The sequence below is a fragment of the Leptodactylus fuscus genome, chromosome 1 (assembly GCF_031893055.1).
Source record: "Leptodactylus fuscus isolate aLepFus1 chromosome 1, aLepFus1.hap2, whole genome shotgun sequence".
In the NCBI taxonomy this organism is placed as follows: domain Eukaryota; kingdom Metazoa; phylum Chordata; class Amphibia; order Anura; family Leptodactylidae; genus Leptodactylus; species Leptodactylus fuscus.
In genome coordinates this window covers 261,942,639-261,965,322 of record NC_134265.1, presented here as the reverse complement: position 1 = coordinate 261,965,322, position 22,684 = coordinate 261,942,639, and the positions used below count along the sequence as shown (strand labels likewise).

Sequence of the window (22,684 nt, the reverse complement as noted above, 5' to 3'; positions counted from 1 at the left end):
GGGGAAGACGGGACACACCGTGGCTATGGTGTTGCATAGGGCCTTTTTCACAATGCCCACCTGATTGATCCATCGATCTTAGAGCTCAGGGCTTTTGAATATTTTACTTCTGTGCTGCACTTGCCGGCTTCTGAGTGGTTTCATTACCAGCAAATTGGCCACTTTGTGTCCTCCCAGTTTGGTTCCCTGAAGGTCTTGTTATTTACTGCCTTTGAAAAAGTTTGTCGGGTGGGTACCTCCTCGACGGGTCTGATATTGAGCATATACAGACTCCTCTCCTCCCCTGAAGGATGGGGCCCCCTCTCTCATAAGTATATGGTTAAGTGGTCTGAAGCTCTGAACAGGCAGCTCTCGCCCAGACAGTGGCAAATTATTTGATCTCGTGCAGCCAAGTCCTCTGCATGTATTATGTTTTGCGAGACCCAATAAAAATTGCTCATGCACTGGTGCCACAGCCCTGCCTTGCTTCATTCCCTTAATCCTAGTATTCCTTCGCAATTGTTGGCGTTGCCAGGTGGAAGTGGGTACACTATGTCACATTTTCTGGGATTGTTCGGGGATTCACTCCTTCTGGCTAGAAGTTAAGTCCCTTACTGATGCCCTTTTTTCAAAATGTCCCCCTAGATCCCTTTACCTGTCTTCTTAACCTCCCCCGTCAAACATCTGGGTAAGCAGACTTCTAAATTGTTCCTGTACTTGTATACTGCGCCAAAACGCTCATCGCTCTCCATTGGAGGAGCACCTCTCCTCCCACTGGTCCGGATCTTATTGCTTGTGTAAAAGATGTTCGTAGTATGGAGTATTTGACGGCCTCTCTTAACCATACAATGGAGGTATTTCATGCTGTGTGGTCATCCTGGGACGCATATTGCACTTTACATGGTCTCTAACTCCTTCACTCCTCTCTCATTACTCTCTCCCTCTCCCTTCTTTCATTTGTAGTCCCCCACCCCTAGCCTGTGCTACGTGTGCTATTACAGATTGTTCTGTTATGTATACACAACGTTTTCATTGTTCACTCCATATCCATTTTTCCATTTTGTTGTTTTGTATTTTATAAAAATGTTCAATTCAAACTTCAGTTTAAAAACAATAGCCTTTATTATAAAACTCTTATGGGTCCCAATTGTGCTTGAATATGATCGTTAACCAGTCAACGGCTCATTTCACTATTAAAACCCTGTTGGATCTTTCTTTAGATGAGCCAGTTCTACAATCACTTAGCCAACATCTCAATTTAGATCCAATATTTGTTGGAGGTACCATTCTCGTGATTCAGAAAAGGTTGGATCCAGACATGTTACTAAGTTGTAGCCCCATGATCTGTAGACTCAGCACAAGGTCACTGGACCAGGTAAAGTACTTCCAGAAGAGAGGAGCGATCAGAATAAAGAACAGATTAAGATTTCTCCATGAAGATGTAGCCTAAGGGTAGCCTCTAGGAGAGCAGCACATTCACAAAATAATGAATATATTGGATTAGTAGATGCTCCTCAGTATTACAGGACAAGTATTAGTCTTCTGGTTTCTGAATTTTTGTTTGTAGGTTGCGGTCCATTGTATATGCTATTATTTCTTTAAGGGATTGTCTCATTATGACCTTTATTCTACATGATGCCAACCTGCTGAACAGTATGTAAATCTCCTGTCAGCTGACATTGCTGGGATAAGGTCCATATATTTATCAGGTAGATTACAGCCAATGTATATGGATATCACCAGACTTTTCCTTAATGGCAGAAAGAAGATCAGGCATAGATTTCAACATGCCTGATCTTTGTTACCAAGGCAGATAAGTTAGTGTCTGGCTAGGGGTGGCTTATCTGCCCTATGAGCATTAGGTTGGGACATGTAGAAATCCAACAGCCAGATCTTTTTTTAACTGACATTTGCCATCAGGTGACAGTCGTGATTTCGCCATACAGATCGGATGGTCAGCTGCTCACTTTCAAATCAAGTATATTGGTAACAGTAAGGTCCTATTGTGACTAATGTTTGTATAAATATTACAGATAACAGCTAGCTTTTGTAAGTAGAATTTGCATATATTTAATTATTAATATTAGATTTTTTTAAAATTATAAACATTTTGATATTTAGAATTATAATGCAATTTAACATTACGTGTTGAATATGCAAGTGATCCATATTCTTGTAATAATCAGAACACACTCCCAATGTGATACTAAGTGTCATAGAAGTTTTAAGCAGGCTAGCCTGGGATATTGTGGAGTGAAACACATTTTAGACTTGAACAGTTAAATTGGTGCATAATTCATTGTGGGATGAATGAATGACCGGGAATATTCCGCTTCAGGGAACTGATGTAAAGCAGTTGAGTTGATGCTCATCTTCTACGAGCAGGTGTCCTGCCATAGCTGCACTAACGTTCAGATAACGGACTTGCAAAGACACTTGCATCATTGGTTTTAGTGCCCAGTGATAAACTGAAGGGCTTTTGTTTTAGACTGTATTACTCACCCCTTTTATTTATTACAAAGCCAAACCCTTTTTTTAATCCATAGAACATTGTATTAATTACATAAACCCACAAATAATGTATTTACAAGCCTGCCTTTAAATATCCAGTTCATCAAAAAATAAATAAATAAATAATAATAATAAATAATAAATACAATGTGCACTAACAACCTTACATAATAATACAATAATTAGGCTATTACATATATTACATATAATATGCATCACTCCAGTTTTCTGCACAATATTTTGTTTTTTTCATTATAATCTTGCCGTTCTTCTGGTCGTTTTTAATACAGTTCTACAAGCTAAATCCAAAGGTGTATTCAAAAAGAATGGGAAATATACAGGCGAGACTTTATATTTCCTGCTGGATTCACTTCTGGCTTTGGTTAAAAAAAACTAAATCTATCAAAAACAGTATTTGGGTTTTTTTTTTTTACCCAAGAAAGTTGTTTATGAATCTGCCCTTATAATTCTATGTTCTGGACATGTTCCAGGAAATTTTTAGGAGATGCATGCATGCCAATGCAATTCAGTAAGGTGTTGATTTTGCTTTATGTAGATGTTATGTGTTATAATAAAGTTATAAGAGTCTGCAACCCAAATTCTGAGCTGAAATCTCCCAGCATTCCCTGCATTTGAATGTAATGAATTTATATGATTTATGTTATATGTATTAATATAACAAGGTAGAAATATACTTTAATATAATTGGTGTTATTGTAGTGTTGCTTTTAGTAAAATAGCCTTATGTAGAATAATCTTGAAAACTTGGTACATACCAGTTGTGTTGTATTAACTTTGTAATATTAGTTAAGCTTTATGGTGTCTGTATAGAAGATATTCTAACCACAGTAATAGGAAGAAAGAGATGAAAACTGTCAGTCTTCCTGTGCTCCAAACATAATGGACAGTTGTGTATCACTTTTATTCTCTCTGCCTAGCCAAGCAGAGACAGAACTGTCCATAGAACTGTGTGCACAGGAAGAATTTCCTCTAATGTCTCTGTTTATCTTCTCAGACCGCAGGCCAGTCAGTAGTCCTTCTTTGCCGTAGGCATTTTCACTTGGATTCTTGTGCTCAGTGAAATTTGCTCTTTAGTTAGCATATCTGTCATCCTTCTTGTATCGTTGCTCATTTTGGGTGGTCTATTTGTTAGCCTATTCTAAAATACTCTGCTTTTTATCCTTTAATAGCATATGTTGTTGAAGGTCATCACCGCCATAAATATTCAAAGAAAATCATTATATGACTTTAAGGGTTGGAAAAAAGTTCTACCTTTTGAAGATGTCATGCTTCATTTTAAATCCACAATGCTGTATCTATGCCACATATCAGTTTTGATATAGTGCTGCCAGACCAAGTCGATCAAGATTCAGTGACGTAGCCATTTTACTGAAAATTGACTAAAAGAATAACATATATTTGGCCAGTGTGACAGCACACAGAGTGTCTACAACTCTGTACTATGGAGTATAGACATTTCATGTACCACAGTATGACACTGTTAGTCCACCTTCACACTTGAGTATTTTGGACATTTTTTTTGCAGGCGTATTTGTTAAGGTACAATATGGCTTCATAGACTTAAAGTCCCATAGTAAGTCTGTGGCAAGCCCATGTATATTAGCTGGGAAATTTGAAAGTCTTTAGGCTAAAACATGTTTGGCTATGGACCTTCACTGTTACTATCCACTGTCCTTCTGACATATCAGATTCTTAATCACGTACCTCCTGACAAAGCCTGGAAAATACTTTGGGACTGTGCATACGGTGGTTTTGGATGTCAGTAGAATAGGTCTCTAATGGTGGCAGTTACATTTTATAGGAATTGCTTAATGTACATCAAGACCAGAATGGAGGAGGTAGGTTTCCTAAAGTCAACCAGCATTTCACATCTCAATGGTGAGTCAGATTTAACAAAAAGGAGCATTGTGAGGGAAGATGCATAGGGAGACCAGTTGTCAAGTTCTATTGCACCCAATATTTTTACTGTATAATTTAAAGAGGTTTGTCTTATTGAAAGACGTCATGGCTATGTTTACTGGGTGGAAAGCCATTTCAGTATAACAGCATCTCAAGTGTCTTAAAATGCATACTTGTAATTAAAATTCTAACAAATGGATGAAATAAACCAAATTGGACACAATTACAGCGGTATTAGTGCAAAGTGGTCTACATGGAGCTTATTAAGTAAATGGATTGAACTAAATGTATCATCATTTTTTGGGTGCGCCAAAGTGTGCTGCACCCTATCCATTATGGCATATTTGTCATTTCTAAAACCAGCCAGAGGCTAATTGACCATTATTGTATCAGGAATTACTTTATTTTTCATGGTTAGTCTTATACTGAAGTGGACATGTCTTAGCCATAACAGTTCTAGCCATTTTATGTTCTTATTTAACCTTATTTGTGCACTTTACTTGACACTGTATTTTATATTATACGCTGTCATGTACACCTACATTACCTAAATATGCATACATATGGTATTTTTTTATTGTGCTTCAATTATTAGCTACCATTCTCCTGTCAAAAAAACATTATTTTCATTGGTCAAATGCAATATGTAAAATGGATCATCCACAAGTCCATCTTAGATCCAGGTCAGGGGCGTAACTACCATAGAGACAGCGGAGGCAGCTGCCACAGGGCCCGGGCCATTAGGGGGCCCGGTGACAGCCGCTACCGCTGCGTTTTTTTTTTTTTTTTTTTAAATTGGCCGTTACGGGCCCTATTTACTTGCCGATCTTGGACATAATACTGTGTGCAGGGGCCACTATGGGGACATAATACTGTGTTCAGGGACCACTATTGGGTATAATACTGTGTGCAGGGGCCACTATGGGACATAATACTGTGTGCAGGGGCCACTATGGGACATAATACTGTATGCAGGGGCCACTATGGGGTATAATACTGTGTGCAGAGGCCACTAAGGGACATAATACTGTATGCAGGGGCCGCTATGGGGTATAATACTGTGTGCAGGGGCCACTATGGGACATAATACTGTATGCAAGGGCCGCTATGGGGTATAATACTCTGTGCAGAGGCCACTATGGGGGATAATACTGTGTGCAGGGGCCACTAATGGATATAATACTGTGTGCAGGGCTTACTAAGGGACATAATAGAGTGCGGAGGAGGGGGTCGGTCGAGGTCTTCGGCGTCGGTGTCGGTTGGGGGGGGGGGCATGTCAAAAGTTCGCCACGGGGCCCCGCCATTCCTAGTTACGCCACTGATCCAGGTCATAGTGACCATGTAAAGCTGTGTTACAGACTGGCTAACAGCACCTCATTACGGCAAATTTATTTACCAATTATTTTCAGATCAGGCATCTTCCAGTTTCAATATCAGTATTTACACTTTTAACAAAAATTCAATGTTTTAGGGGCGCATGTGCATGGCCTTATTTGGTTACATTTTATACAGGGCCGTCATAGGGTGACCATAAGACTCAGTATGTACAAAAGTATTTTTCCATAGAACTATTGTTTCAATTTGACAATAAATGTGATTCATGTACCCATTAGAAACCCTAGTGATCACTTGTGTAACCCAAGAGGAAGCTACATCTGCCCAAACATTTGTCTTTTTCTCTTATGCCATATAATACATGATTGGGTGGGGACAAGAGAGAAGCCTTTTAGTGACTTGTCCTGTGAGCTGAGTGCCTTGATTCACCTTGCATTTGGTCTGTACGATCAGCCATTGGCTACAGTGGTATACATTTATTTTGCTGTGGCTAACTGTATAGGAAAATTCAGTGTGCTGTACTTTCCCATGCATTAAATCAAATTTAGCCAACGAAAAGGGCGAAATAGGAGCCTATGGCTATGTTTGGAATATGCTCTGGGTGTTTTCCTGGTGCATACACAGAACGTGATGTGATCATAACCTTAGCATGTTGAAACCCCTAAAAGTTGCCTTTACAACGACAGAACCCTTAAAGATTAGTTGGGCACTTTTAATGCAGCGTCGTTCTGTATTTCGGTAGCTCTATTTGTTTAGTTCACAGACTACACTGAATAAGCCTGGCATGCTAAGAAACTTTAACTCAGGTGCCAGAAAAAAATGTGAATGCAGCTCTAAACATGAATAAATTATAATACATAACATAACAAAACCACTATGTCATGGGTAGACAGGTGAATACTATAGACTTGAGAATGACCATAGATGCTGGCACATGAACATAATATCATGCCTTGAGCTATATGGTTAAGTGCTACACCCTGAAAACAATGTTGTCTGAGCAGGTGGAAACAGATATTTCTTCCTCCTATTGATGGCAGAGTAGATGGCTTACTTCCTGCTGAAGGTACAAGCTTCTCTCCACTCTCTGACAGTTATCTCAATGTTTTACTTCCCATTAAAAACCTATTTAATGGCTGATCGCTTCAGCTTACCTTGAGGGCAGAAGTGAATAGACCTCCATTTGACAGACATTTTCTTATTATCTGCCTTGTGGAAGAAGTCAGCACAAAGGTGTATGGGAAAGTTAGGTATTCTCATATAGTTTGCATACCACAACATAACAGATGAGTCTTGTCATTATGTAACGAAGATATCTTTACATGCACTTTGACCTTTTCCAGCTTCTCTACCGGACAATCTGAGGACCCTTATCCAGGAGGCAAAGGAAATGAAGTGGCCATTTGTACCAGAAAGGTGGCAATACAAACAGACTGTGAGTCCAGAAGACAAAACAAACCTACAAGACCTTATCAACCTAGGACTGCATGACTTACTGGTATGAATTACATAACCTGTCCATATCAATTACGGCATTTGACTTGTATGCATGTATGGTACACAGGCTAAAATACATCTCCATCGACACTGTGTTATTAATATATATTTTTTATTCAAAGCTTTGCTTGAATAAAGTGAAATTCATTTAACCAGATTAATAGGACATGAATGCAGAATTATCAAATGTTCTATAGGTCCGGCATGGAGATAGCCCAGGATAAAATAGCAATATAAAATATGCACATTACTAGTTACATCTGCTTACCGGTAGTCTTCAGATGGTCCATACCAGATTTTCTTGCAGATGTGTGACAGAAGAATATGGCCGGCTGTCATAATCAGGAGCTGCGATTCCTCATATCTTTCCTAGGAATTCTCTAATTTTCCCTAATAAATAATCTCTTAGGGTGGAGGTCAAAGGTGCTGCAAACGTGGTGCGACCAAAAGACTCAGGTCAGAGCAGTTTGCAAATTAACTAAATGTTAACTGATTTTTGTGAACCCTATATCTATAAAAGATCCAAATTGAGTATCTTCAGCAGTTGATACCTTTTGATGACTAACAGAAATCAAGCTTTCACGTTTACTTAGGTCGCTTCACCAGGCATGGTATAACACATAATTGTACACAAAAAAGACATAGGAACATAGTGGTAAATGAGACATGTGATACAAGGCTAAGGCCCCCCGTGACATCCCACAGCAAGAAAGAGCTGCAGGAAAAACCACGGCGGCAAAGCATCACAGTTCATCCCACAGCAGTTTGAACAGAAAATTCCATCAGCATTTCCACAGGTATACCTGACATGCTGCTATTTCCAAAACCAGAACGGTTTTGGAAATCTCAGTGTGTCCGCAATGCATTTTTTACTGCGAAGCGGGGATAGGATTCGCCACTTTTATGTGATTGTAAAACATTGCTTTTTTTCCCGCAGTGTTTCTGCCGTGGGCAAACCGCAGTGAAAATCGGTGTGTCTGCTAGGATAATACCTTTAGGGTGCGTTCGCACGATGTAAAATGGAGCGCAAGCTGGCACGTATACATGTGACAGCTTTTTGCGCGCTCAAAAAGTTCCCATTGATTTCAATGGGAGTTACGAGCGTATACGCTGCGTTATTTTGCGCCTGTAATTTTTCGGCCGCAAAATTACGGGTGCAAAATAATGCGGCGTATACGCTCGTAACTCCCATTGAAATCAATGGGAACTTTTTGAGCGCGCAAAAAGCTGTCACATGTATACGTGCCAGCTTGCGCTCCATTTTACATCGTGTGAATGCACCCTTAGAGGTGGCCCAAAGCAAAACTGGTTTGGTAGCACAGCAGCTCCACAATCCACTACTGATGACAATGATGCAATTTTAATGTAAATTTTTCATAACATTGGGCATGTCATAGTGCATGAAACTTTACATGAAGGCTTCTTACATGTAAAGTCTGTACTGGTCCTAAAGAAAAATAAACAGTGACTAAATCTTAGAGTGTGATATAAGGACTAAATGATGATATTAAAAGGGATTTATTCAATAAAATAGATAGATATTCAGTAACATGTTTAAAGCTAGGGCTGAACATCTTTGGTGTCTGGCTATATGCTTTAAACTAATGGCAGCCAAGCACAATGTGGTCACTTTTATCTTTTGTGTATGTGTGCGTGCGGCATGCTTTAAGAAGGAATCCAGCCCCTTACATTTGGCCGATCATGTTGCAACATTAGACTAATTCTGCATTGTCATTTTATTTCGGCTTTTTTGTGACCTTAGACAGAAATTTATGGCTGATTTTGACCTTTTCTGTGACCCCTACAAAGCTTCTTAACTTAAAAGAGTACAGTCCTGATTCTCTCAGAATGAGCACCTGCAGGAAGCGCCCCAAGAAACCTGGATAGATGAGAGATTAATGTGGCTGGAATAGCAAAGCAGTGTTTTCTGCATTATGCCCTCTCCACAGGTAGATGGGCCTTTTCTGAGATGATACCAATTATTTATTGCCGAAACATCTGTTGATAACTGCAGCTGCCCCTGTTAAACAAAGCACATCACAGGGTCAGAGACTAGAAGGACCTGAAATCCTCGCCTCATGCTAGTTTAGGACTATTCACCAGCTCTCTGCCTGTGTTCTGCACCCTTCCCCCTCGGACGCAAGACCATGGGAAGTGTAAACGTTTCATACATTATCAACAAGGAGCTGCCTTCTCCTTCTCATACACTTTGAAGTATCATTTCATCTTTTGAAGCAATTTATAGCTCACAGTTATTAAAGCATGAAGGGGCAAAAGAAGACAAGCAGCTTCACTGCCATTCATTACACCAGGGGAATGGTGCGACTCTGACCTTTTCATAATAAAGTGACAATTTCGAGTCTATTTAATTATTCTTAGTCATGGCAAGTTTTATTAATAATAATAATAATAATAATAATAATAATAATATTAGTATAATAAGTCCATACTCACTAGGGCTGCTCCAAAACTGTCAACTACAAAATGTTTATCATTTAGAAAATGTGTCAAGATTACAATGGAAAGGGAACATGAATATAGTTCATAGATTGTAAGCTCTTGCGAGCAGGGCCCTCAGTCCCATTGTGTGAAATGACGTTCTTTGTAATGTATCTTTCTGTCTGTATTTGAACCCTACAAATTGTACAGCGCTGCTGAATATGTTGGCGCTATATAAATAAAATTTATTATTATTATAGTTACTTTTCAACAACTAATATATATTTCATTTTTTTATTTCTTCATTGACTACACATTATTCATACGGTCTCACGTATGGACTGCTGTATATTCACATCATAAGAAATAAATTTATAAAAAAAGGAATTTCTAATTGTTTTACACCAGAAACTGATCTAAAAAAGTTTCAGTTTTACGTGTGCAAATTAGTGCTAAAAATTGTGACACTTGGGAATTTTGCACCCTCCATGCCAATCTTCTGTAAAGAATATTCCTTTCAATTTACACCAGAAAGTGTTGTCAATTATAGCTCAAATCTATAGTAGCTCCTAGTTTCTGGAATACGAAGGGCCGGCAGTGCCTAATTTATTGAGAGAAGGCAACTTTTAATAAATTAGGAACATTTCCCCTCTAGTGCACAGAGGACCAAGACTGGCATAGAAAATGCCAGTCTTGGTAAATTCATCCCACAGCTTGTATTTACAATTGATTTGGCCAGTTGCTACAACTACCTAATGGAAAAGTCAAGATGGGTCTTATTAGTTTAGGTGGGAACGGCAATGTAAATGGAACATGGAGCTCCAAAGTGAAATAACAGAGCCATATTTGGAAAGTGTAGATTTGTCTATACAAGGTAGTGTGGTTAGGTTTACAACCATTTTACTGCTGACAGACTCCTTTTAAGGGATCATTAAACTCTTTTTTTTATCTTCATACTCCACTCACTGCACTTCACACTTCTGTAATCTCTGAGACTCTACCCACAGCACATTGTCTCTTATTTTAATAATCTGCATTAAGTATTCCAGTGTGAGTGGCAGGTACCAGCCTTATGATCTTATTTCCTTGTCCCGTGATTAAATCAACCATAATCTGATTGGCATGTGTAGAGAAAAAACATTATCATGATTAAAAATTCATATAAGCAGATGTTAAAAAATGAATGAAAAATACTCGAGTTTACATTCAGTTACTCAGGTTATTAGATTTTCAGATAGTTATATCTGAGCAGCACCGCAGGATCCTTAAGCTTTCCAGAGAGATTTACCGCATTTTTCGGAATACAAGACGCATTGGACCATAAGACGCACTTAGGTTTTAGAGGAGGAAAATAAAAAAAAAAAAAATGAAGAAAAAAAACGTGGTAAAGTATTTAATATGCGGGAGTTGTAGTTTTGCAACTACTGCAAGGCCACATTGGCACATGTCCATGCAGCTGTACGGGGAAACATAGGGCATCTTTTTTGTGGGGTTAGGTGTATTTTTTAGTTATACCATTTTGGAGAATGTCTTTTGCTTAGATCAATTTTTATTCAAATCAGACGCAAAAAAGTGAAAAATAAACAGCGGTTTGGCACTTTTGATTTTTTTTCCCCATTACAACGTTCACCCTACGGGAAAAATGTTTTTCTAACTTTGTAGACTGGGTATTTTTGGACACAGGAATACCTAATGTATATGCGTTTCACATTAATGTTCTACAGTTATATGTATTCTAGGGAAAGGGGGTGATTTAGATCTTTTTGTTATTTATTTTTTTGAAACTATTTTATTAGTTCCTCCCCCCGGGGCTTGAACCTTCAATTATTTGATTGAAAGTCTCATAAATTGCAATACAACTATATTGCAGTTTATGGGAGATTCTGTACATTAGTATTGAGCCTGGTCATAGACCAGCCGTAATAGTAATATTCCTATGACAGACCTGGGAGCCTTCATAAGGCTCCAGGATAACACAGAAATAGGTAAGCTTTTGTGATCTCACCGTGCAGGAGCCAGCCTGCAACTAACAAGGTACCTACCAGTCTGGGGGCAATTTGGGGGAGGCTTACAGGTAATAATTCCCGCGATCAGAGTGGATTCTGATCTCAGGCATTAGCTCTGGGTCTCCGCTGTACATTACAGCAGGGACTCGGTAGCTATGACAACTGCTCTGCAGTAGATTGGCCTCCATCATCTTTACAGACCTGGCATATGCTTCAATAGCACGGTGGATACCGGAATGGGTTTTCACCGCAGGTACACTCTCTCCTACATGCCTATTGCCCACAGCATTGCCTCAGGAGTGGCGCAATGCATTCAGACTATAAGACGCGCCCCCCATTTTCCTCCAAAATTTGGGAGAAAAAAAAAGCGTCTTATAATCTGAAAAATATGGTAAAGATTAATTTTTTGCCACAGAGTCTACACAGCCGCAGAAACAATGTGTTTTCGCATTGTGGGGCTTCAGCCTAAAACATTACTTATTAGTTTGAAACTTTTTGTACTGATACCAGTGCGCTGTGTTCTAGTTTACTTGTAATTTAGAAATCTACTTTGACATAATTTGATGTTAGAATAAGGTGAAATATCATTGTATGTTATATTTATTTATTTTTCAAGTGCTCTTAAGAGAACAAGGAATACCTTTTAATGCAGACACCCCTCCTTTGTGGCCTATTGTGGTCTTACTCTGCCAGGAACATTGTTAGTTGATATGTTTGCCCTTGTTATCACCACCCGGGACCTCCCCCTGTGAAATCAGAAACTTTTCCTCCATTTGTGTTGTGTCAGTGGAAAATGTAGAGCAGAAATGCACAATAGACTGATCAATTCTGTCTGAACACCACTAATATAATAGGGTTTGATCATATGTGTAGACATGGGGCACGGTGGAAGGGGATTTAACTCCATGCAGGATTGCTTGCCTCAAATTCACACAAAAGAGTACTACAAAGTGTCACTTTCTGAAACATTTGCCTTTTGTAAGGATGGCTGTTTCCTTTCCAATTGTTGTCTGTTTAGTGAATTCTATTGACCCTTGTAAAAGTATCAGAAAAAAAGAACATAACGTTTATCTCAGTTTCTTTGTTTCATTCTATTACTATTTCCAAACAGCCATATAAACTGTGACAGTGAAATATATTCTGGTAGCCATCATGGAAAAAAAATGAATGATGAGATCAAATGAATTGTTGTATTCTAAACAAATGGAAATGAGAATAAATGCAATACATATATTCTGTTTTATATATCCTGCCCATATGAGAAAACAAAAAGACCTCTACATAACTATTCTTGGATATTCCCTGGACAACAATAGATGCCCAGTACGTACATCACCCTTGTGTAACTATTTCTGGCAATATGTACTTTCATTATATTCCAGATGGTGGCAGCACTAAAACCTTTTTTTGCAAACTGGAGTTTGGTGTTTACCTTGCGGTTACAATTTTACTGTACAATCCAAATTAGGCAAAAAAAAAAACAAAAAAACCCCCAGAAAGTCAGTCACCTTATCAGCAAGTGTGTAGTGTCAAAGGAACCAAGAGCAGTCCAAGATAACCTCTCATAATAATAGGAAGAACTTGCACATAGGTGATGTTCTGCTCAGACCATGTGCCAAGTACTGTAGGGTTTCTGTATTAGCCACTGACTTGCCAAGCAGTCTTCAACATATTAGATAACAGACATACCATTGGTTTTATATCACATGCCTAAAAACTTGAACATTTGCAAAAAAAAGGATAATTTGATTGAGGTTACCAAACCTTTGCATACAGCTTTATCTGGAAGAACATTTTAACTTTTCATTTTTATTCTTACTTTCAAGTCTTTCCTTGCTTAGATTTAGTATCTCTGCTTCTCTACAGTATGTGCATGGGGCATATGAATAGGGCATAGAATGGAAACCTCAATCCAAAAAGATGCTCTTGTTCTGGCAAACTCCATATGAGCCCATTTATTTCAGTAGGCGACGTGTAGGGCTGTATTTCCTAGATCTCCCCTGGTAAACTCCATATGAGCCCATTTATTTCAGTAGGCGACGTGTAGGGCTGTATTTCCTAGATCTTCCCTGGTAAACTCATATGAGCCCATTTATTTCAGTAGGCGACGTGTAGGGCTGTATTTCCTAGATCTCCCCTGGTAAACTCCATATGAGCCCATTTATTTCAGTAGGCGACGTGTAGGGCTGTATTTCTAGATCTCCCCTGGTAAACTCCATATGAGCCCATTTATTTCAGTAGGCGACGTGTAGGGCTGTATTTCTAGATCTCCCCTGGTAAACTCCATATGAGCCCATTTATTTCAGTAGGCGACGTGTAGGGCTGTATTTCTAGATCTCCTCTTGTAAACTCCATATGAGCCCATTTATTTCAGTAGGCGACGTGTAGGGCTGTATTTCCTAGATCTCCCCTGGTAAACTCCATATGAGCCCATTTATTTCAGTAGGCGACGTGTAGGGCTGTATTTCTAGCTCCCCTGGTAAACTCCATATGAGCCCATTTATTTCAGTAGGAGACATGTAGGGCTGTATTTCCTAGATCTCCCCTGGTAAACTCCATTTGAGTCCATTTATTTCAGTAGGAGACGTGTAGGGCTGTATTTCCTAGATCTCCCCTGGTAAACTCCATATGAGCCCATTTATTTCAGTAGGAGACATGTAGGGCTGTATTTCCTAGATCTCCCCTGGTAAACTCCATTTGAGTCCATTTATTTCAGTAGGAGACGTGTAGGGCTGTATTTCCTAGATCTCCCCTGGTAAACTCCATATGAGCCCATTTATTTCAGTAGGAGACGTGTAGGGCTGTATTTCCTAGATCTCCCCTGGTAAACTCCATATGAGCCCATTTATTTCAGTAGGCGACGTGTAGGGCTGTATTTCTAGATCTCCCCTTGTAAACTCCATATGAGTCCATTTATTTCAGTAGGCGACGTGTAGGGCTGTATTTCCTAGATCTCCCCTGGTAAACTCCATATGAGCCCATTTATTTCAGTAGGCGACGTGTAGGGCTGTATTTCTAGATCTCCCCTTGTAAACTCCATATGAGCCCATTTATTTCAGTAGGCGACGTGTAGGGCTGTATTTCCTAGATCTCCCCTGGTAAACTCCATATGAGCCCATTTATTTCAGTAGGCGACGTGTAGGGCTGTATTTCTAGATCTCCCCTGGTAAACTCCATATGAGCCCATTTATTTCAGTAGGCGACGTGTAGGGCTGTATTTCTAGATCTCCCCTTGTAAACTCCATATGAGCCCATTTATTTCAGTAGGCGACGTGTAGGGCTGTATTTCCTAGATCTTCCCTGGTAAACTCATATGAGCCCATTTATTTTAGTAGGCGACGTGTAGGGCTGTATTTCTAGATCTCCCCTTGTAAACTCCATATGAGCCCATTTATTTCAGTAGGCGACGTGTAGGGCTGTATTTCTAGATCTCCCCTGGTAAACTCCATATGAGCCCATTTATTTCAGTAGGCGACGTGTAGGGCTGTATTTCCTAGATCTTCCCTGGTAAACTCATATGAGCCCATTTATTTCAGTAGGCGACGTGTAGGGCTGTATTTCCTAGATCTCCCCTGGTAAACTCCATATGAGCCCATTTATTTCAGTAGGCGACGTGTAGGGCTGTATTTCTAGATCTCCCCTGGTAAACTCCATATGAGCCCATTTATTTCAGTAGGCGACGTGTAGGGCTGTATTTCTAGATCTCCCCTGGTAAACTCCATATGAGCCCATTTATTTCAGTAGGCGACGTGTAGGGCTGTATTTCTAGATCTCCCCTTGTAAACTCCATATGAGCCCATTTATTTCAGTAGGCGACGTGTAGGGCTGTATTTACTAGATCTCCCCCGGTAAACTCCATATGAGCCCATTTATTTCAGTAGGCGACGTGTAGGGCTGTATTTCCTAGATCTCCCCTGGTAAACTCCATATGAGCCCATTTATTTCAGTAGGCGACGTGTAGGGCTGTATTTCCTAGATCTCCCCTGGTAAACTCCATATGAGCCCATTTATTTCAGTAGGCGACGTGTAGGGCTGTATTTCCTAGATCTCCCCTGGTAAACTCCATATGAGCCCATTTATTTCAGTAGGCGACGTGTAGGGCTGTATTTCTAGCTCCCCTGGTAAACTCCATATGAGCCCATTTATTTCAGTAGGAGACGTGTAGGGCTGTATTTCCTAGATCTCCCCTGGTAAACTCCATATGAGCCCATTTATTTCAGTAGGAGACGTGTAGGGCTGTATTTCCTAGATCTCCCCTGGTAAACTCCATATGAGGCCATTTATTTCAGTAGGCGACGTGTAGGGCTGTATTTCCTAGATCTCCCCTGGAAAACTCCATATGAGCCCATTTATTTCAGTAGGCGACGTGTAGGGCTGTATTTCTAGCTCCCCTTGTAAACTCCATATGAGCCCATTTATTTCAGTAGGCGACGTGTAGGGCTGTATTTCCTAGATCTCCCCTGGAAAACTCCATATGAGCCCATTTATTTCAGTAGGTGACGTGTAGGGCTGTATTTCCTAGATCTCCCCTGTTCTGCATTCACCAGTATACATCCTTTTTCAGGAGATCCAGCCTACTGTCTCCTTTTTCTTTGAGAATAAGTGTTCTCACCTGCTTTATCCCCGCCAATCCCTGTCTGCCTGTATGTATTTAAGTCTGCTTCTTTTACCCCACTTTTTGTTGTGCAATCAGTTTAGTTATCTGGTCTTGTTTTTTTTCATGGATGCTGTTTTCTGCCAGAATCTTTATCTGCCGTGTTTTTGGTTTTGAAAGTCTTGTCTTTGGTGATGTCTGTTATATTTCTTTTCACTGTGGCCAGTGGTTTCTGCTATGCTTGTTTTATCTCTGTTACCTGTTGGTCTATGGCTTCTGCTTTTGGTACCTGGCTTCCGCAGTCTAATCTACTACCTGTGGCCTTTTGGCTTCTGTAATATCTGTCTTGTAGTCCTACATGCTTGGTTAGACCCGGTTCTCTGTATGTTCAGTCGTGTGTCAATTTGTATCCTGTGTATGTATTCTATCTGTCCTGTTTAAAGGCAGTATTCACACCTTGTGGTATGCTGCACCATAGTCCTGACCTACTAGGTCCGCTGCTACCAAACCAGGATCACCTCAGGGGACAGTAACTGGCAGATTCCCCACAGCACAATTCCAATTGAGTGAAAATACTTAAAACATTAAAATACATAAAAATAAAAATAAAAAATACATTTAGTAAGTCTATTAAAATTGTCTGACTCAACAACTTATGCAAATATATAAAAAATATAAAATAGGGTAAAAATAGGGAAAGTAGTGGGTCCGCCCTTTTAAGGTCAGGAGTCATATTTTGTGGTGCCAGGGTGTTAATAGGGTAATATTTGACTCCCACTGGATTGTCTGGTCCCCTCACTACCCTTGTTCTCCATCTGATACGTCAAATGGTAAGAAGTTTCTAATCTTTATATATTTGTACACGTTGCTGACTCATAAGATTTAAAAAGTCTATTAAAATAGTCTGTTTTAAGTATTTTCACTAATTCAGAATTGCGCTTTAAATAAGCCAAAAATGCAGCTGAGGGTGGGTTCACACCAGCGCCCGATCTCCGTTATGCAGGTTTCCGTTTCCTGCCCAAGAAACTGGGGAGGAGATGGAAACTGGCAGGCAGTTTTCAAACACATTCATTTGAAAGGGTTTGAAAAGTGTCAGCCGGTGAGCACCCGTGAGCGTCTTCTGCTCTCCGCAGTGAAACCGTTTTTTTAACCAGACACAAAGTCGGACATGCAGGACTTTGTGTCTGATTAAAAAGAAACCGGTTTCGCCGCGTAGAGCAGAAGACGCTCAAGGGCGCTCACCGGCGGACAGTGAATGTCGGTTTCCATCTTCTGCCGACAGAAAACGGAAACCTGCATAACGGAGATCGAGCACTGGTGTGAACCCGCCCTACATGCAATTTAGACTAACGTCAGAGGAATTTGACAATCTCTGCAGGCCTTGTTGATCATCTAAAGTGTATTACATATTAAGGGCTCGTTCACATCAGCGTTGTGAACTCCGTTCTCCAGGTTTCCGTTTCCTGCCTAAAACAGAGGCAGGAGACAGAAACCTGCAGGAGTCTCTCTCACCCATTCATTTGAATGGGTGAGAGAGATGTCCGGCCGTGAGCGGCGGTGAGCGTTTTATGCTCTCCGCTGTGAAACCGGGTTTTATAATCCGGACACAGAGTCGGACATGCAGTACTCTGTGTCCGGATAAAAAAATCCGGTTTCGCGGCGGAGAGCATAAAATGCTCACCGCCGCTCACGGCCGGACCCGGTCTGTGCTTTCCGTCTTCTTGCATGCAGAAGACAGAAAGCACAGAACGGAAAGAAGAATGCAGGTGTGAACCTAGCGTCACCTGGTATTCTTATCCTGCAGAAATTGGAGAGAAATATACATAGACATGGCCAAAGGGAGGTATTCACTTCTCCCCATTTAGAACACATGTAAGCATGTTTAAACCCAGGATGCATGGATGTGAGGAGGAATAAGTGTATGTCCACCTTCAGAAATGATTGACCAGTGGGGTAACCTGTGTATTCATCTGTCAGATTAATGCATTTTATGGCATCTGTGAGGTTGGAGTAGTAGCGGTATTATGTAATAGCATTCTAAACTTGGAAGGACATGACAGCTGCCGTCAGCTGTTCTTCTCTAGCATTGTGTCTTTTCACTAATCAACAAATGGTGCACATCCCCATGAGCCTGTTGTGAACTTTCTGAGCTTGTGTCCTTGAGGCTATTGTTCTGCTTCTTGAAATGTTTCAGATTCCTCAAAGTGTGTGGCAGGGATACATCTATGGCCTGTAAAGCAATGTTTATAAATTAGGGACCCACTGTACAGTCCTTGACAAAAGTTCTGTTGCTTATCCATGTTGTGGAATCAAAAGCTTTAAATTCATCTATTGGTTTAAGAAATGTCTCATATGAAAGCTGAAACCCTCCCAAATGTTTTTTTTTTTTTTTTTTTGTTAAGAAAATAAATTGGCTTCAATGGCGAAATATTGATCATTTAATGAACACAGAAAGGTCAGATTTTGGCAAGACAAAAGTTTTGTGATGCCCCCAATCCTAGTGTACAGCCTCGCCGATGCTCACTAATTGATTGTGTATAAGAAGAACTCCAGCACCCCAAACCTTCACTTGAACTGCAACTTCACCTCTGACAACATGCCAAAAATCAACCCTGCGACCAAAGCCTTGATTATCAAGAGGCTGAAGACCAGATCCACTGCAGAGGCGGCTGGCACCTTTAATGTGTCTCAGCGTCAAGTACAAAGAATTAAAAAAAAAGATTTGAACAGACTGGAGATGTTTTTGACAAGCCCAGGTCCGTCAGACCCCGCAAGACAATTGCTCAGGAGGAACATTTGTTGGTTAGAAAATCAAAACCAGCCCCTCTTCCACTGCAGCAGAGCTCTAACAGGTCTGGTCACCTCAAGTCCCTGTGTCAAATTGAACAGTTTTTAGGATTCTGCCTCGAAATGTCCTCCATGGTTGAATTAGTGCCCAGAAGCCATTACTAAACAAAAGGCAATTAAAGGCCCACAGCCTACTAAACGGATGGACGCTGGAAAAGTGGCAGAAGGTGGATTTCTCAGATGAATCTTCAGTTGAATTACACCAAAGCCATTGCAAATACTGCAGGAGACCTACTGGAGCCCGTATGGATCCAAGATTCCACCACCAAACTTAACTGTTTTCTGGGTGTCAGATCATGAAAGAGGAAGCTTGGCAGACAACTCTGAGAGACATGTAAGACTGCATTCTTTGCTATTACTGATGACTTCATCAATAAATTGTATGAATCATTGTTGAAACGCATGGATGCCATCCTTCAAGTTCATGGAAGTCACACAAAATATTAAATATGGCTCTAATAGCACCACAACTTCATTCACCAATGTTAGGAAACATATCTTTGTATTTGAACTAAACTATTGGTTTGATTTTCACATTACTTTATGTACGCGACAAAACTTTTGTCTTGCCAAAATCTGACCTTTCTGTGTTCATTAAATGATCAATATTTCTGCAGTGAAGCTAATTTATTTTCTTAACAAAAAAAAAACACATTTGGGCGGGTTTCAGCTTTCATAGGAGTCATTTCTAAAACCAATGGATGAATTTAAAGTTAGTTTATAAGCTTCTGATTCCACAGCATGGATAAGCGATAGAACTTTTGTCAGGGACTGTAGAGTGTGTGTTATGTAACACGTGAAATATAAAATATTGCTTGTAAGATGTAATATTTCATGTGAGATATCTGTAGTCTTTCTTAGTTACATAAAGGGGTTTTCCAGCCTAAAAATATTGATAACCTATTGTAACCTTTTACATAATTGGTTTTACCTTGCATCTCAAACATCCCTCCTTCCTCGCTTATTCCTGGACAAAATCCTCCTTTAAATAAGGACAACTTAGTTTCTCAATAGAATCACTGTACATGTACAGTGATTCTATAAAATATACAATACACAAATATACATACACAGATCTATGCAGTGCAGAAATGCAAGGATTTCTCCAGTCATTAATGGGGGGGGGGGGGGGGGTTCTGGAGGTTGCTTGTGTGAAAAAAATAGTAAAGAAACTTCCCTCCTTAATCCCTGATACTCCAACACCACTGGTCCCATTGTCCATCTTAAGAGTTGTAGGTAGATAAAAGTTCTGAAATTCTGTATGTCATCCTACTGGGCTGTTTTTAAGGTATTTTGGTTAATAAGCTGAGTAGGATACCCCAGATTGCAGTTTACAGGACCACCCAGTATGTCTAAGGCTATCGCTAAGATGCCCTAAGTTATCATGACATGTCCTGACGATACACATAGAACCCAGGGGACCTTTGTTGAGACCAGGGCTGTCACTGTTTGTACCCATGATGCTCTGTGCTTGCTGGTGTACTACCTATCTCAGCAGACCTAGCCGTCTCGTTACCTCTGTGAGCACTCTTTATTTCTTTGAGCTTCTTCTTTGGGTGATGAGTTGTACTTGCATTTGGCACAATTTATTTTGGCTACATTATGTATTAAAAAAAAAAATCAATCTCTCTCTCTCTCTCTCTCTCTCTCTCTCTCTCTCTCTATATATATATATATATATGTTGTTTTAAAAAAAAAACAAAAAAAAACAAACTTTTCATTATTTATATTTTCTTTTTAAAGGTTTTTTTTTAATACTTTTTATTTCTGTCCCACAGGGGGACTTGAACCTTCGATCTGAAGTATATCGCACATAGTATACTTATGTGCAATAAGGATAGGCAGCCAGGAGACTGGTGACTGCAATGTATAAGGGTGGAAAGGAGCACGATCTTACCCCTGAACCACCCAGATGTTGTGATTGCAATTAATTATGACATGGCATTAGTATTTTCTAAATCTGATGGAACGTCCTGAGTCCCTAAGTCCTGAGCTGTGTGATACAGCCGAGTCCCAGAAGTCATTCCAAAAGCATAACTCCTGTGCCAGTGGTGTGAAAGCGCTGTACTGTACAGTACTGAGCATTAACTGTACGCTCAATACAATGTAATAGGACAGTGCAAAATGAAAAGGGGTTAAGGGTTAAAGAGGACCTTTCACCACTTTTGGGCACAGGCAGTGTTATATACTGCCAGAAAGCTGACAGTGCGCTGAATTCAGCGCACTGTCGGCTTTCCCGATCTGTGCCCGGTGTAAAGAGCTTACGGTGCCGGTACCATAGTGCTCTATGGTCAGAAGGGCGTTTCTGACCATTTGCCAGAGACGTCCTTCTGCCTCGCGGCGCCAATCACGCTGTGCTGTGGAGCGGGGAGGAACTCCCCCCTCCCGCTCCTGATAATGCTCGTCTATGGACGAGTTGTGTGAGCAGAGGGAGGGGGAGTTCCTCCCCGCTCCACAGCACAGCGCGATTGGCACCGCGAGGCAGAAGGACGTCTCTGGCTAATGGTCAGAAACGCCCTTCTGACCATAGAGCACTACGGTACCGGCACCGTAAGCTCTTTACACCGGGCACAGATCGGGAAAGCCGACAGTGCGCTGAATTCAGCGCACTGTCAGCTTTCCAGCAGTATATAACACTGCATGTGCCCAAAAGTGGTGAAAGGTCCTCTTTAAAGGGAATCTATCATTGCCAAAAGTCATTTTTACCTAAACACACATTGGAATAGCCTTTAAAAAGGCTATGCTACTCCTATCTTTCATTCCTGTATTCTCCTTGCCGTTTCTTCTAAAACCACTTTCTTTTCTTATGCAAATGAGTATCACAGAGCACTGGGAGCATTCCCCCAGCGTTCCGAGCACCCCCCACGTCATGCCTTGTACACCGCCCCTTGGATGCTTCTGGTCCATCTCTCCTCCTACTTTTTGGAAATTGGACTGAGCACTGTCCTCTGATGCCGCGCTGTTCAAGCTAAAATCTCGGGAATGCGCAATACCACTCCAGGTAGAGCCAACTGCGCATGTCCAAATGGCCATTTTGGTGTGGTCAACGCAGTACTCTTATGTAGTTGACCATACCAAAATGGCCACTAGTTGGCAGCTGGCTCTATGTAAAAAATGTAGCTTGAAACGTCAAAGGTTTCCGACCTCTAGAATTGAAACATGAAGTATATTAGAAGGTGCACTATTTATTATTCAATTTTTCTGTTGTATGTACACAAAATTGGAAAGAAGCTTTTATATTAATACTAAAATACAGTATATGAAAACAAAGAGGATTTTTGGATTTAGAGACACACCTTAATGCTTACTTTTAATGCTTCACATTTCATATATGATATTATATTATAAATAAATGTAACTATTGCATGGCAAGGTGTGAGAAACATCAATGCACAGCGCCAGTCGCTGGCCATGGTCCTGTTTAATGAAAATGTGACCGATGTACAGAAAAAAAATGAAATCTGGCTATATTTTGATGTAGATTATAGGTGTGGCTACCAGGATAGCAACTGCTAAGGGGCCTAACAACTGAGGGGGCCCATTTCCAAGGGTGCAA

At 40.4% G+C, this 22,684-nt stretch overlaps 1 protein-coding gene across 1 annotated transcript in view; it reads left to right on the top strand.

The window, feature by feature from the left end:
- ALPK1 (alpha kinase 1) overlaps positions 1 to 22,684 on the top strand; it is a 136,274-nt gene that overhangs the window by 67,507 nt on the left and 46,083 nt on the right. Inside the window, exon 3 of the mRNA XM_075286392.1 lies at positions 7,089 to 7,243. Coding sequence (XP_075142493.1) covers positions 7,089 to 7,243 — 155 coding nt within the window. The remainder of the gene's footprint in view (positions 1 to 7,088; positions 7,244 to 22,684) is intronic.